The sequence below is a fragment of the Eucyclogobius newberryi genome, unplaced genomic scaffold (genome assembly GCF_026437365.1).
Source record: "Eucyclogobius newberryi isolate DKJ021-1_F unplaced genomic scaffold, fEucNew1.0.hap1 SCAF_17, whole genome shotgun sequence".
Lineage (NCBI taxonomy): Eukaryota > Metazoa > Chordata > Actinopteri > Gobiiformes > Gobiidae > Eucyclogobius > Eucyclogobius newberryi.
In genome coordinates this window covers 4,193,026-4,209,032 of record NW_027315801.1, presented here as the reverse complement: position 1 = coordinate 4,209,032, position 16,007 = coordinate 4,193,026, and the positions used below count along the sequence as shown (strand labels likewise).

The window sequence follows — 16,007 nt, the reverse complement described above, 5'->3', positions numbered from 1 at the left end:
CCAGGGGACAGCACTTCTCCTGAGATCCTTCTTTGGGGACCTCCTGATTGAGCTAGTTTGGGTCTTTTCTCTCGGACTGACTCCTGGGGAGTTGGTTTCAGCGCACATGCTGAGTCAGAGTCAGTGCAGCCATTGATGGAACATGAGGCCACATAGTTACACATGTAAGAATGTTCACAAGTCATAAAACAATTAAATGAACATGCAGAACAACATTATGTACAGTAAATACATCTTGTGGACAAAGTCCACGATCAGATGAACGTTTACTAAAACTGCATAGTCTTTTTAGCAGTTTTAGCTTTTGTCTTGGGAGAGAAATGGCTCTAAGATTCATTTAATGTCATTTAATGCAAAGGTTTATTCTGACTTTAAAAGCATGAAGCTTCTGCTGTGTATGCAGAGACATCTCGCCATGATAGACTTTAGGTCCCGCATTCCTGTCTCCATGGAAACGTTCGGAGGTCACCTGCCGTTTGCTACAATAGCGTATTTAATGTAATAAAGTATGATGAACATAATGGTAATATTCTTAGTGTGGCTGATTGAAATACTTTATAAATCAAAGATTACACTCTTTTACTGCAGTTCTCTCTCTCTCACCGGTCGCTCGTTTGTTCAGTTGGATTCTTGTCTTTGATCGGTCAAAGGGTCGTTTTCACTGGGCACCTTAACCTAGCACGGAGCAGGTTATGAGCTCAGGCCCTGTTACCATGGAGATCTGCCCTCATAGAAGCAGACTTGTAGTACCCAGCCTCAGTACAGGCCTCAGAGCTGCTGTTTACACATGAGTGTGAGCAGAGGCACAGGTGTTTGTCCCTCCTCAGCTCCTGTACGTCCTGCTCTGGTCCTCTCAGCAGCAGCTGGTATTATTACTGCGTCCTATTTAAGGACATTTACCCCGTAGTGCACTCCCATGAGCCCTCTGTGCATCTACTGCTGGAGCGGACCTAACATTTACACATTATGATCTGTATAAACACATGTGTGAGTGTCTGGTCAGTTGTGTCGGTCAGATAGTGGAGCAAAGTTACCCACAATGTCACAACACTATCAATATTTGCAAAAGAAGCATTAAAAATCCTTTATTGAGAAAGGGAACCTACAGTTTGGCTGTGCAGGGCCTTCTTCAGGACATACATTTATAAATCATTTATAATTATTAAACAAATCATTTATAAAAGAGTTGGTAATGCTGTCGGAGTGCCTGGGATCTTCTGCTGTTTGCTTCACTGTGATGCTGAAGAGCACTCGACCTCACACTCGATCCATTGAAGCACACTTTTAATAATTCATATTTACATAACAGAGCTGCTCAATACAACTAAATATTGTAGTACTGATGGAATAGCTCTGAGGACAGGAATGATGCCTGTAGATTATGACAGATTCAGCAGGTGAATATCTCATTGTGCAGCTATAAACCACCTTAGGAAGCTCGTTTTAGCAGACAAGTTTGTTCTATTATTTATATTTATTTTTGGCGTTGCTCGTCACTGTCTGTTTCCTAGCGATGAGGCTGAGGTTTACACACCCAGTGTTTGGGTCCATGAGGCCTCCTCCTGGACAGACTGTGACCTCACACAGGGACATTTCACACATTCTTCCTCGGTCACTTCAGATCTGACCTATTAAAGCATCAGAATGCAGCTGCTGCGCGCTGGAAAGCTCCTGAGCGAGGGGGAAACGTGCAGACAACAGCACATTTACTCTTCTTCACCTCCTTATGTGGGCCTGAGCTCAGCCTACATGAAAACAGTTGAATAAAGGCAATAATTGGTTTATAAAATAATAATTGTAAATCATTTCCATAGAATGCTATTTAAGTTGATTGACCGAAAACAATCGTAATTCATACAACTATTTATCTAAAAAATACATTTGCTAAAACTTAAGCAGCCTAAACTAAATTTATGTTTCTTATAATTACATTTTTTTTGCTCTATTTCGGGTGGAAGCTCATAGGTGGCGCTAGAGTCCCTATATTTAGACGGGTGGGAGCGCTCTGATTGGAGCGTGTGTGGAGGCTTTGCCTGGGCTTCAAGACCTACACTTCTGGACTCTCATAACTGTGTGCGTGGAATTAAATCAGCTCTGGGGTTTTGAAAAGTGTGGACATAAATAAATCTCTGCCACTCAAAAATATGTAAGTCTGGACAATGATTTCTTTCCACTCTCATGAGCCCAAGCGTCCAATGGGACAAGTCAGAGGCTTCAGGAGGCTTCAGGGGGCTTCAGGAGGCTTCAGGGGGCGTCAGGGGGCGTCAGGAGGCTTCAGGGGGCGTCAGGGGGCGTCAGGAGGCTTCAGGAGGCTTCAGGGGGCGTCAGGGGGCGTCAGGAGGCTTCAGGAGGCTTCAGGGGGCTACAGGAGGCTTCAGGAGGCTTCAGGGGGCTACAGGAGGCTTCAGGAGGCTTCAGGGGGCGTCAGGAGGCTTCAGGAGGCTTCAGGGGGCGTCAGGGGGCGTCAGGAGGCTTCAGGAGGCTTCAGGGGGCTTCAGGAGGCTTCAGGAGGCTTCGGGAGGCTTGGGACTCGACTTGGGACTCGACTTGGACTCGACTTGGACTCGACTTGGGACTCGACTTGGGACTCGACTTGGAATCGACTTGGAATCGACTTGGGACTCGACTTGGGACTCGACTTGGACTCGACTTCTTGGACTCGACTTGGGACTCGACTTGGACTCGACTTGGGACTCGATTTGGACTCGACTTGGACTTTACTTGGGACTCGACTTGGGACTCGACTTGGGACTCGACTTGGACTCGACTTGGACTCGACTTGGGACTCGACTTGGGACTCGACTTGGGACTCGACTTGGACTCGACTTGGGACTCGACTTGGACTCGACTTGGGACTCGACTTGGGACTCGACTTGGAATCGACTTGGACTCGACTTGGGACTCGACTTGGACTCGACTTGGACTCGACTTGGACTCGACCTGGGACTCGACTTGGGACTCGACTTGGGACTCGACTTGGACTCGACTTGGACTCGACTTGGACTCGACTTGGGACTCGACTTGGACTCGACTTGGACTCGACTTGGACTCGACTTGGGACTCGACTTGGACTCGACTTGGACTCGACTTGGACTCGACTTGGACTCGACTTGGGACTCGACTTGGACTCGACTTCTTGGAATCGACTTGGAATCGACTTGGGACTCGACTTGGGACTCGACTTGGACTCGACTTCTTGGACTCGACTTGGGACTCGACTTGGGACTCGACTTGGGACTCGACTTGGGACTCGACTTGGGACTCGACTTGGACTTGACTTGGACTCGACTTGGGACTCGACTTGGACTCGACTTGGACTCGACTTGGACTCGACTTGGGACTCGACTTGGACTCGACTTGGGGACTCGACTTGGACTCGACTTGGACTCGACTTGGGACTCGACTTGGGACTCGACTTGGGACTCGACTTGGACTCGACTTCTTGGAATCGACTTGGGACTCGACTTGGGACTCGACTTGGGACTCGACTTCTTGGACTCGACTTGGGACTCGACTTGGGACTCGACTTGGGACTCGACTTGGGACTCGACTTGGGACTCGACTTGGAATCGACTTGGACTCGACTTGGGACTCGACTTGGGACTCGACTTGGACTCGACTTGGACTCGACTTGGGACTCGACTTGGGACTCGACTTGGAATCGACTTGGAATCGACTTGGGACTCGACTTGGGACTCGACTTGGACTCGACTTCTTGGACTCGACTTGGGACTCGACTTGGACTCGACTTGGGACTCGATTTGGACTCGACTTGGACTCGACTTGGGACTCGACTTGGGACTCGACTTGGGACTCGACTTGGACTCGACTTGGACTCGACTTGGGACTCGACTTGGGACTCGACTTGGGACTCGACTTGGACTCGACTTGGGACTCGACTTGGACTCGACTTGGGACTCGACTTGGGACTCGACTTGGAATCGACTTGGACTCGACTTGGACTCGACTTGGACTCGACTTGGGACTCGACTTGGGACTCGACTTGGACTCGACTTGGACTCGACTTGGACTCGACTTGGACTCGACTTGGACTCGACTTGGGACTCGACTTGGACTCGACTTGGACTCGACTTGGACTCGACTTGGACTCGACTTGGGACTCGACTTGGGACTCGACTTGGACTCGACTTCTTGGAATCGACTTGGAATCGACTTGGGACTCGACTTGGGACTCGACTTGGACTCGACTTCTTGGACTCGACTTGGGACTCGACTTGGGACTCGACTTGGGACTCGACTTGGGACTCGACTTGGACTTGACTTGGACTCGACTTGGGACTCGACTTGGACTCGACTTGGACTCGACTTGGACTCGACTTGGGACTCGACTTGGACTCGACTTGGACTCGACTTGGACTCGACTTGGACTCGACTTGGGACTCGACTTGGGACTCGACTTGGGACTCGACTTCTTGGAATCGACTTGGAATCGACTTGGGACTCGACTTGGGACTCGACTTGGGACTCGACTTGGGACTCGACTTGGGACTCGACTTGGGACTCGACTTGGGACTCGACTTGGGACTCGACTTGGACTCGACTTGGGACTCGACTTGGGACTCGACTTGGACTCGACTTGGACTCGACTTGGGACTCGACTTGGGACTCGACTTGGAATCGACTTGGAATCGACTTGGGACTCGACTTGGGACTCGACTTGGACTCGACTTCTTGGACTCGACTTGGGACTCGACTTGGACTCGACTTGGGACTCGATTTGGACTCGACTTGGACTTTACTTGGGACTCGACTTGGGACTCGACTTGGACTCGACTTGGACTCGACTTGGGACTCGACTTGGGACTCGACTTGGGACTCGACTTGGAATCGACTTGGACTCGACTTGGGACTCGACTTGGGACTCGACTTGGACTCGACTTGGGACTCGACTTGGGACTCGACTTGGAATCGACTTGGAATCGACTTGGGACTCGACTTGGGACTCGACTTGGACTCGACTTCTTGGACTCGACTTGGGACTCGACTTGGACTCGACTTGGGACTCGATTTGGACTCGACTTGGACTTTACTTGGGACTCGACTTGGGACTCGACTTGGGACTCGACTTGGACTCGACTTGGGACTCGACTTGGGACTCGACTTGGGACTCGACTTGGGACTCGACTTGGGACTCGACTTGGAATCGACTTGGACTCGACTTGGGACTCGACTTGGACTCGACTTGGACTCGACTTGGACTCGACTTGGGACTCGACTTGGGACTCGACTTGGGATTCGACTTGGACTCGACTTGGACTCGACTTGGACTCGACTTGGGACTCGACTTGGACTCGACTTGGACTCGACTTGGACTCGACTTGGGACTCGACTTGGACTCGACTTGGACTCGACTTGGACTCGACTTGGACTCGACTTGGGACTCGACTTGGGACTCGACTTGGGACTCGACTTGGACTCGACTTCTTGGAATCGACTTGGAATCGACTTGGGACTCGACTTGGGACTCGACTTGGGACTCGACTTGGACTCGACTTCTTGGACTCGACTTGGGACTCGACTTGGGACTCGACTTGGACTCGACTTGGACTCGACTTGGACTCGACTTGGACTCGACTTGGACTCGACTTGGGACTCGACTTGGACTCGACTTCTTGGAATCGACTTGGAATCAACTTGGGACTCGACTTGGGACTCGACTTGGACTCGACTTCTTGGACTCGACTTGGGACTCGACTTGGGACTCGACTTGGAATCGACTTGGAATCGACTTGGGACTCGACTTGGGACTCGACTTGGACTCGACTTCTTGGACTCGACTTGGGACTCGACTTGGACTCGACTTGGGACTCGATTTGGACTCGACTTGGACTTTACTTGGGACTCGACTTGGGACTCGACTTGGACTCGACTTGGACTCGACTTGGGACTCGACTTGGGACTCGACTTGGGACTCGACTTGGAATCGACTTGGACTCGACTTGGGACTCGACTTGGGACTCGACTTGGACTCGACTTGGGACTCGACTTGGGACTCGACTTGGAATCGACTTGGAATCGACTTGGGACTCGACTTGGGACTCGACTTGGACTCGACTTCTTGGACTCGACTTGGGACTCGACTTGGACTCGACTTGGGACTCGATTTGGACTCGACTTGGACTTTACTTGGGACTCGACTTGGGACTCGACTTGGGACTCGACTTGGACTCGACTTGGGACTCGACTTGGGACTCGACTTGGGACTCGACTTGGGACTCGACTTGGGACTCGACTTGGGACTCGACTTCTTGGAATCGACTTGGACTCGACTTGGGACTCGACTTGGACTCGACTTCTTGGAATCGACTTGGAATCAACTTGGGACTCGACTTGGGACTCGACTTGGACTCGACTTCTTGGACTCGACTTGGGACTCGACTTGGGACTCGACTTGGGACTCGACTTGGACTCGACTTGGACTCGACTTGGACTCGACTTGGGACTCGACTTGGACTCGACTTCTTGGAATCGACTTGGAATCGACTTGGGACTCGACTTGGGACTCGACTTGGACTCGACTTCTTGGACTCGACTTGGGACTCGACTTGGGACTCGACTTGGGACTCGACTTGGGACTCGACTTGGACTTGACTTGGACTCGACTTGGGACTCGACTTGGACTCGACTTGGACTCGACTTGGACTCGACTTGGGACTCGACTTGGACTCGACTTGGACTCGACTTGGACTCGACTTGGGACTCGACTTGGGACTCGACTTGGGACTCGACTTCTTGGAATCGACTTGGAATCGACTTGGGACTCGACTTGGACTCGACTTCTTGGACTCGACTTGGGACTCGACTTGGGACTCGACTTGGGACTCGACTTGGGACTCGACTTGGGACTCGACTTGGAATCGACTTGGACTCGACTTGGGACTCGACTTGGGACTCGACTTGGACTCGACTTGGGACTCGACTTGGGACTCGACTTGGGACTCGACTTGGACTCGACTTGGACTCGACTTGGACGCGACTTGGGACTCGACTTGGACTCGACTTGGAATCGACTTGGGACTCGACTTGGGACTCGACTTGGACTCGACTTCTTGGACTCGACTTGGGACTCGACTTGGGACTCGACTTGGACTCGACTTGGACTCGACTTGGACGCGACTTTGGACTCGACTTGGGACTCGACTTGGACTCGACTTGGGACTCGACTTGGACTCGACTTGGACTCGACTTGGACTTGAAGGCTTGTGACTCAGTACTGAAAACACTCTTCTCCAGTTGATAGACACTGTTGCGGAAACTATTCTATAACAAATGACAGAGAAAATGAGGCAAAATATAACCAAGTTGTCTTGTTCAAAAGTGGTTCTTTATTTTAGCCGTGCACAGCCAAAAAAGCTCTCCCTGACATTTGCCGTTCTGTCCCTCCTGATCTGACCAGAGCAAACATTGAGTTCAGCTTGTTAAGGCACAACAGGTGCCACGTATGCACAAAACCAGTCTAAACATATTGCAGAAAAACACTCAATGTTCTACCGCATGCGAGACATCCTTGGATCCGCAGCTGTCAGTCTGTGTTCCCAGGGACGTCTGCAGAGTCATAATAAGTGTGACCCAGATGTTAAACATATGCTGACCTAAGTTCTATGGCATCAGGCAAAGACATTACATTTTACACCACAACACTTTCACTGTCTTTGTGTGCATTGTCCCCGATCTAATAGAGCATTGTGTGTGCAGCCGTCCCTGTTCCAGGCCCGGACCACCATGCTGGTCAGCAGTGGGCGCTTCCGCTGCCCGTCCTGCAGACACGAGGTGGTGCTGGACAGACATGGAGTGTACGGGCTGCAGAGGAACCTGCTGGTGGAGAACATCATCGACGTGTACAAGCAGGAGGTCTGCACGAGCATCGCCATCAGGTCCACAATGCTTATTGTCACTAAACACAGACATAATCAGATGATACTTTTGTTTTAGCCCACGTGTATGCATCATATCAATACTTGCACAATACTTTATATCGATTTGTGTTTGGAGCCCCCGAACTGTCACATAACAAACAGCAAACTAACCATAACCAACCGGTGTGTCTGGGAGGGGCGTAACGTCATGTGATAGGGCGGCGGTTAGCTGAGAGAGGGCGGAGCGAGCCACAAACTCCACCCACCGCCACGCGATCGATCCCACCCCAAGTTTAGGACGTCGCTTTTTTTAACTTAACATTTCATTTAATTTTTAATTTAAATGTTTTTATTTTTTAAATTAAAGAACATAGGAAAAAACAAACAGAAAAAGAACATCTAACAAATGAAAGGAAAAATAATGGAAAAAATAAAATCATGGCCTAGAGAACCAAGTCCAAGTCTGTCAAATTGGTCCATTTTCAATTGGAGTAACATTTTAATCATCTCTTTTTATTCACTACGAACGACGAGCTCGACATTCACAATATTATCTGCATTTCCAGACAAAAATAAAAATAAATTAAAGCCGCACAGCGGTGATGATGGCTCTCGCCTCCCGCGCGACCGCCTTCCCCCGCGACCGCCTTCCCGCGCGACCGCCTTCCCGCCCGTCCATGTTTCTGCTGCGTTTTGCAGCATACCAAACGAAGCTCAGTAATTCACCATTGATGATTGCATAGTTTGCGATTCAAATAGTAGTTTGTCCTGACAAATTGCAAAATTGTGCTGAACGCAGACCTGAGCAGGGAGAAAGAGAGAGAGCCTCGGTGACCCGCAACTTTTCATTCATGTTCAGGGGTCAAAAATACCCGAGTTGTAGCAGAAATAATAAAGTCTAAATAATAAAGTCTAAAGAATAAAGTCTAAAGAATAATAATTCTAACGCGGCACGAGAGGAAATGTCCCTTCAAAATAAAAGAGGAAGAGGAAGTGAAGGCATTCATTGCGCCCCTGCTGGCCAATTGTGAAAATACACAATATCTGAAATGCACTTTTTTCATGGCGTCTCGAGGAGAATATAATCCATGAGTTTCAAACAAATCAGACAATGTTGAGTTTTTCACACAATGGGTAGGGGGCGCTATAGAGTACATTTGTTACATGGGTATTTATTTCCAATCAGACATAAAAACTAATAAATAGGCGTGACTTGTCCTTGAAAACACTGAAAATTAAGCCTTTTTTGAGGGCGTGTTACGCGGAGACCGTAAAGAATGTCAACATTCTTTTGGATATTTATTACATTACAATGTCTTTAGATGCAAAAGGTGTTGTTTTGAGCTCGATCGGACAAAAAACCTAGGACAAGTGCGATTTTGAAAAAAAAAGTCAAGCGTGGCGGTGCCACTTTGATTCAACATGGCTGACTTCCTGTTTATCATAGAGGGATGCTCCAGGTGTGTTTTACTCCTCAAAGGTCAGAGGTCAAAGGTAGCTCCATCACTGTCCCAAGTCTCATGTGCCTAGGCCAAAGATTAAGAGTTTCATGTTTTTTCTTTTTTGAACTAGTCGCCACTGTTGAGACGGGCGTTCTACAACCTCCATTTTATTGGAGTTCGGGCCGAGCCGATCGCGCCTATGTCCCATGTGTGACCTATGACCCCATGTGTGACCTATGACCCCATGTGTGACCTATGACCCCATGTGTGACCTATGCCCCCATGTGTGACCTATGACCGCATGTGTGACCTATGTCCCCATGTGTGACCTATGACCCCATGTGTGACCTATGACCGCATGTGTGACCTATGTCCCCATGTGTGACCTATGACCCCATGTGTGACCTATGACCCCATGTGTGACATTCATCAATGTTAGAGGGTCAAAAATGCCAGAGTTGTGGCAACATTTACCATGTAAAACTATAATAAGAAACTATGGCAAGAACAATGTCTCGTCGCTTCAATTCCATGGAAGACTCGAGCCAATGACAATAAATGACTCTCCTCTTCTCTCCTCCAGCCCGCCGCCGCCGCCGCTGCCCCTCCTTCCCCCCGGACCGCCCCAGGCCACGTGCGTCGACCACGAGGGGGAGAAGGTCAACATCTACTGCCTGAGCTGCCGCGCGCCCACCTGCTCCCTGTGCAAAGTGTTCGGCGCCCACCAGTCCTGCCGAGTGGCCCCGCTCGCCGACGTCTACCAGCAGCAGAAGGTACGCAGCCACACCCGCGACTCTCGAGTGCCAGCGCTTTGCTAACGCCCGCTTTGCTAACGCCCGCTCCGCTGTGGACGCTGTGCCCCAGGACGAGCTGAGAGAGGGCCTGGACTCAATGGCAGAGCACCGGGCCCAAGTGCAGACCGCCATTGATGAACTGAACCAGATGTGCAGCGACTTGGAGGTGAGCACGGTCACCGCTTTGAATAATTAAATGAATATAAATGTTTTAAATGTGAAAACACAACGGAGAGATGAGTCAATGGGAAAATGATCAAATTGGGTATTCAAATACATTCTGTTTCTTACAAAAATGACAAACTGAAGAAACTGTGACTGTGATTTTCTTGTGATGTGGAACTTGGACAAATGAGGGATCACGCAGACATCTATTTATTATACCGTACCTTCCGGAATATAAGTCGCACCAGCCAAAAAATGCATAATAGAGAAGAAAAAAAACATGAGGCACAGACAGAACTGTGGTAAGTGTCTGGTATGTTAATGTAACATATGAACAGTTATTCAGATAACTATAGCATAAAGAACATGTAACAAGTTTACCAAAGCATCAGTTTTACCCCAAATCACTAAATCCACTGAATTCTTCTTCCTCTGTGTCACTTCTAAACAACTCCACAAACTCCTGAGGAAGAGGAAGTGCAGATTCTTCTTCTGCGTCGCTTAGAGCCTAGAGCGCCCTCTTGTGGTTGCCAGTGTGAAAATAACGAATAAAATCGCACCCCGGATAAAACTATGTAAAAAAAGTGCAATTTATAATCCCGAAAATACGGTGGTATATGGAATACTACTGCGCGTGCAATGAAAAAAGAAAAAAAGAATCATGTTTGACACTAAAGGAGACTGTGGTGCTGTTGGTAAGCTTTCAACTTTAACGTTACTGGTTCAAATCTCATTTAAACAGAACATTATATGCTTATTTTTTAGGTTTAGTATGAAACAATTACATTTGTAAATCATTATTTTACAATCACATTATTGCTCTAAAACAACTTGAAGAATTTAAACTCTTCTAATTCACCGCGATCAGTTTATAAGTGCTTTTCACAACTTCCTGAGTCCAGAACAGAGTCACTGTAACGCTAATAAACATTAGCATGCTAAAAATAAAACTCTATCATTTGAAGCAGACAGCACAGAGCGGTCTTATTTCACCCTAAAAGCGGCTTTACCATCTAGGATCCGTACTGGAGCATAACAGATTTTACTTTATTACATGAGAAAATAAATCGTATACAGCCCCTTTAATAATAGAAACAGGTTCATTAACTTCCTGTTCAAAATGGCTGAATTTGATAAGCCCCGCCTCTTTACAGTTTATCATTAAAACTATATATATTGTTAAAAATCTACTACAAGACAATATTTTGGAACCTTTAGAACCCATGTACGACCCAGAGTTTGAACCTTTTAAATAATAATAATAATAAGAGCGGGGATAGGGGGTATGTGAAAACAGGATTTGTTTTGGAGCTCCTGAGCCTCAAATTTAGGACAACACAGGATTACATGCAAGAGTTAGTCAAATACAACTCTGTGTAAGTGAGTTAATGATAAAGAACACTGTTATACATGGTTGAACGTTCAAAAAAAGTTGAATTTAGGTTGATTGGTTGAACAATGGTGGTTGAGCAAATGTTTGAAAAGCACTGTATGTATTCAGCTTTGTTCACATGTCCTAAGGATCTCCGTCTGTTTCGTGTAGGAAGCATATAAGCTTCAGAAACAGACCGTCACTGAAAAGTTTGAGCACTTCAAGTCCATCCTGGAGGAGAGGAGAAAGGTAAACAAACACATCCAGAATGATGTAAAAGTGTGTGATTGTATAGACCCTTTTAAAATGTCTAACAAAATACATTCTAAATTAGAGTATAGGGGAAAGATGAAGGCAAAAATGAAGTGGAAGAGCGTGCAAAGAGTGCAAAGCGTGTAAAGGGTGTACATGCTTGTAAAGGGTGTACAAGGGTGTACAAGCGTGTAAAGGGTGCAAAGCGTGTAAATAGTGTACACTCGTGTAAAGGGTGTACAAGCATGTAAATAGTGTACATGCATGTAAACTAAAGGGTGCACAATCGTGTAAATAGTGTACAAGCGTGTAAAGGGTGTACATGCGTGTACATGCGTGTAAAGGGTGTACAAGCATGTAAAGGGTGTAAAAGCGTATAAATAGTGTTCAAGCGTGTAAAGGGTGCACAAGCGTGTAAAGGGTGCACAAGCGTGTAAAGGGTGTACAAGCGTGTAAAGGGTAAACAAGCATGTAAAGGGTGTACAAGCGTGTAAAGGGTGTAAAAGCGTATAAATAATGTTCAAGCGTGTAAAGGGTGCACAAGCGTGTAAAGGGTGCACAAGCGTGTAAAGGGTGTAAAAGCGTATAAATAGTGTTCAAGCGTGTAAAGGGTGTACAAGCGTGTACAAGCGTGTAAAGGGTGTACAAGCGTGTAAAGGGTGTAAAGGCTGCACAAGCGTGTACAAGCGTGTAATGTGTGTAAAGGGTGCACAAGCGTGTACAAGCGTGTAATGTGTGTAAAGGGTGCACAAGCGTGTACAAGCGTGTAATGTGTGTAAAGGGTGCACAAGCGTGTAAAGGGTGTACAAGCGTGTACAAGCGTGTAAAGGGTGTACAAGCGTGTAAAGGGTGTAAAGGCTGCACAAGCGTGTACAAGCGTGTACAGCGTGACAAGCGTGTAAAGGGTGCACAAGCGTGTAAAGGGTGCACAAGCGTGTAAAGGGTGTATTCCGTGTTGTGCCTGTGCAGTCGATGACGGAGGTGATCAGCGCTGAGGAGGAGGAGAAGACGGGCCGGGCCAAAGCTCTCCTCTGGCGTTACGGGGAGACGGTGTCGGCGAACAGTAAACTGCTGGAGCGAGCGCAGGCGCACATGGAAGACGCCGACAATCTGGCCTTTGTGCAGGTATCGATAAACTGTGTGAAGGTCGACGCAAACTCTGAACGTGCAGCGATCGAGCGGATGACGTCACAGCATGAGGAGTTTAAGCGGCGAGAGTCAAAAGTGTGACAGAGCTGCTACGATCTGATACAAAACGTACTCAATATTCAGTTTGTGCCCGACATCATGTAAACAGTTGTAGAAAACCAGATAAACAATAGGAACACAGCAGCTACGCTCACATTTATCGCGGATACAGACTTTGGGATCGCACACAGTTGAACTCATTAACTTTTTAGCTTGAAATGACGTGTTTCTGACATTTCTGGATTCATGTTTTGAGGAGATGAATACTCGTGTGCCAGTGGAATGTGTCCAATATCTCCTCCTGCCCTTTTATGCTATCAAAGCGACACCAGAGAAACGATTACAGCAACGTGTCGGTGTAATCCCTCATTCGTCCAGGCGTGTTCCATAGTAGAAAAAGCTTCAGTTGTAGTCATCTGGACTCAGTTTGAAAAAATAGACGTTTCGACTCTCATCCAAGAGTCATTGTCAATAAAAGAATTTAGATCGAGAACTCCGATATTAATACTGTTCTGTGGTAAGACCCGCCCATTGGGCGGAGCCTTCCTGAAGTAGAAAGAGTTGTTTGTTTCAACAGAAACTCCCCCCTTGTATCTACCGAGCTAGCCTATTCAGAATCTTAATGGGCTATTAGAATCCTCTTTGTCTTTGTGAGACCCTGGCTCAACCACCCTGAGTACCTGATTAGCATCCGAATGTCCTTGTCCTGGTCCTCTACCTTTCCAGGGGTTCAGTAACCCATTATAAATAACAGGAAGATTAAACCTTAGCCCTCCGGTTCTGTTTAAAGAAGGTATTTCTTTTTTAACAAAAATAGCTTCCTTGACTCCTCTTTCAAACCATCTTTTCTCCTGGAAATATGTCGGTGTAATCCCTCATTCGTCCAGGCGTGTTCCATAGTAGAACAAGTTTCAGTTGTAGTCATCTGGACTCAGTTTGAAAAAGTAGACGTTTCGACTCTCATCCAAGAGTCATTGTCAATAACAGAATTTAGGTCGAGAACTCCGATATTAATACTGTTCTGTGGTAAGACCCGCCCATTGGGAGGAGCCTTCCTGAAGTAGCAAGAGTTGTTGGTTTCAACAGAAACTCCCCCCTTGTATCTACCGAGCCTATTCAGAATCTTAATGGGCTGTTAAAACCTCTTTGTCTTAGTGAGACCCTGGCTCAACCACCCTTCAAACCATCTTTTCTCCTGCTTAAAACCTTCACCTCACCGTCTTCAAACGAGTGATTAGAGGCTTCAAGGTGGAGATGCACGGCGCTCTGAGGTCCTGAACTTGTATTTCTTCTGTGCTGATAGAGCCTCTTGTGTAGAGGCTGTTTCGTCTCACCTATGTACCGTTCTTTACAGCTTTCTTCACTGCATTGGATCGAATAAACTACATTGCTCTGTTTTTGAGTCGGCAACTTGTCCTTTGGGTGAACCAGTTTTTGTCTTAAAGTGTTTCCTGGTTTAAAATAAACAGGGACTTCGTGTTGTCTAAAAATTCTCTGCAGTTTTTCCGAGAGGCCAGACACATAAGGGATAGAAACACCCTTCCTTCTCTGTTCAGTTTCCCTTTTGTCCTGCTTCTTGGTTCTCTTCACTCTGTTGAGGGCCCAAGCGGGGTAACCACAGGCTGAGAGGGCATTTCGGACATGTTTTTCCTCTTTCTTCTTGCCCTCTGAGCTGGTGGGCACACCTTGAGCTCTGTGTTGTAAGGTTCTGATCACCCCCAGCTTGTGCTGTAGTGGGTGGTTGGAACCAAAGAGCAGATACTGGTCCGTGTGTGTAGGTTTCCTATATACTTCTATTTGGAGTTTCCCGTCCTCTCCTCTGATCGTGGAACAATCAAGAAAGGCCAAGCGATTCTCCTTAGCGTCTTCTCTTGTAAACCTGATATGTGGGTCCACAGCATTGATGTGATCAGAGAAGGTTTCCAGCTCTTGTTTCTTGATTGTTACAAAAGTATCATCGACATAACGGAGCCACAGTTTTGGGGCTATGCCTGAGAATGAGGACAGTGCCTTCTTCTCAAAGTGCTCCATGTACAGGTTGGCCACTATGGGAGGGACGGGCGAGCCCATGGCACAGCCATGAATCTGTCTGTAAAATTGTTCCCGGAATTGAAAGTAAGTGGTGTTCAGACAGATGTCCAACAGTTTACATATGTGTTCAGGTGTCAGTTTGGTCCTTTTCTGTAGGGTGGTGTCTTCCTGCAGTCTGATCCTCACTGCTGCTACTGCATCAGAGGTCGGGATGCAGGTGAACAGGGACACAACATCATATGAAACCATGAGGTCATCTGGGTCCAGTTGGAGCTGTTTCACTTTATCCACAAAGTTGTGCGTGTTTTCCACATGATGTACCGAATTCCCCACAAGCGGAGCCAATATAGTTGTTAAATGCTTGGCCACATTGTAAGTGATGGAATCTGTGCTGCACACTATGGGTCTGAGTGGAACCTCCTTTTTGTGTATTTTTGGAAGGCCATAAATGCAGGGCGTGGCTTCACCAGGATACAGTCTGTAATACAGAGGCCGGTCTATCACTTCCTCTTTTTCCAGCCTTTGTAAACAGTCTATCACTTTCTTCTTGTAGCCACTGGTCGGATCTCTTTTCAAGCGCTCGTATGTGGTCGTGTCCTCGAGGAGGGTGTGGACTTACCACAGAACAGTATTAATATCGGAGTTCTCGATCTAAATTCTTTTATTGACAATGACTCTTGGATGAGAGTCGAAACGTCTATTTTTTCAAACTGAGTCCAGATGACTACAACTGAAGCTTTTTCTACTAAAGATTACAGCAACGTTGAAATTTTGTGCACTGAAATTTGGAAGAAAAACATTATTTAGAAAGTAATTTAATAAAGTTATAATGCAATACCCATTTGCAGCTTCTTTTACCTTATTTAAAGCTATCACTACTTTGCAT

General features: G+C 47.3%; 1 protein-coding gene across 1 annotated transcript in view; it reads left to right on the top strand.

The window, feature by feature from the left end:
• The window catches only part of trim101 (tripartite motif containing 101), a 48,905-nt gene that overhangs the window by 11,629 nt on the left and 21,269 nt on the right, over window positions 1-16,007 (top strand). The window contains exons 3-7 of the mRNA XM_072448757.1: window positions 7,717-7,895; window positions 9,903-10,092; window positions 10,184-10,279; window positions 11,822-11,899; window positions 12,872-13,027. Of these exons, the coding sequence (XP_072304858.1) occupies window positions 7,717-7,895; window positions 9,903-10,092; window positions 10,184-10,279; window positions 11,822-11,899; window positions 12,872-13,027 (699 nt within the window). The remainder of the gene's footprint in view (window positions 1-7,716; window positions 7,896-9,902; window positions 10,093-10,183; window positions 10,280-11,821; window positions 11,900-12,871; window positions 13,028-16,007) is intronic.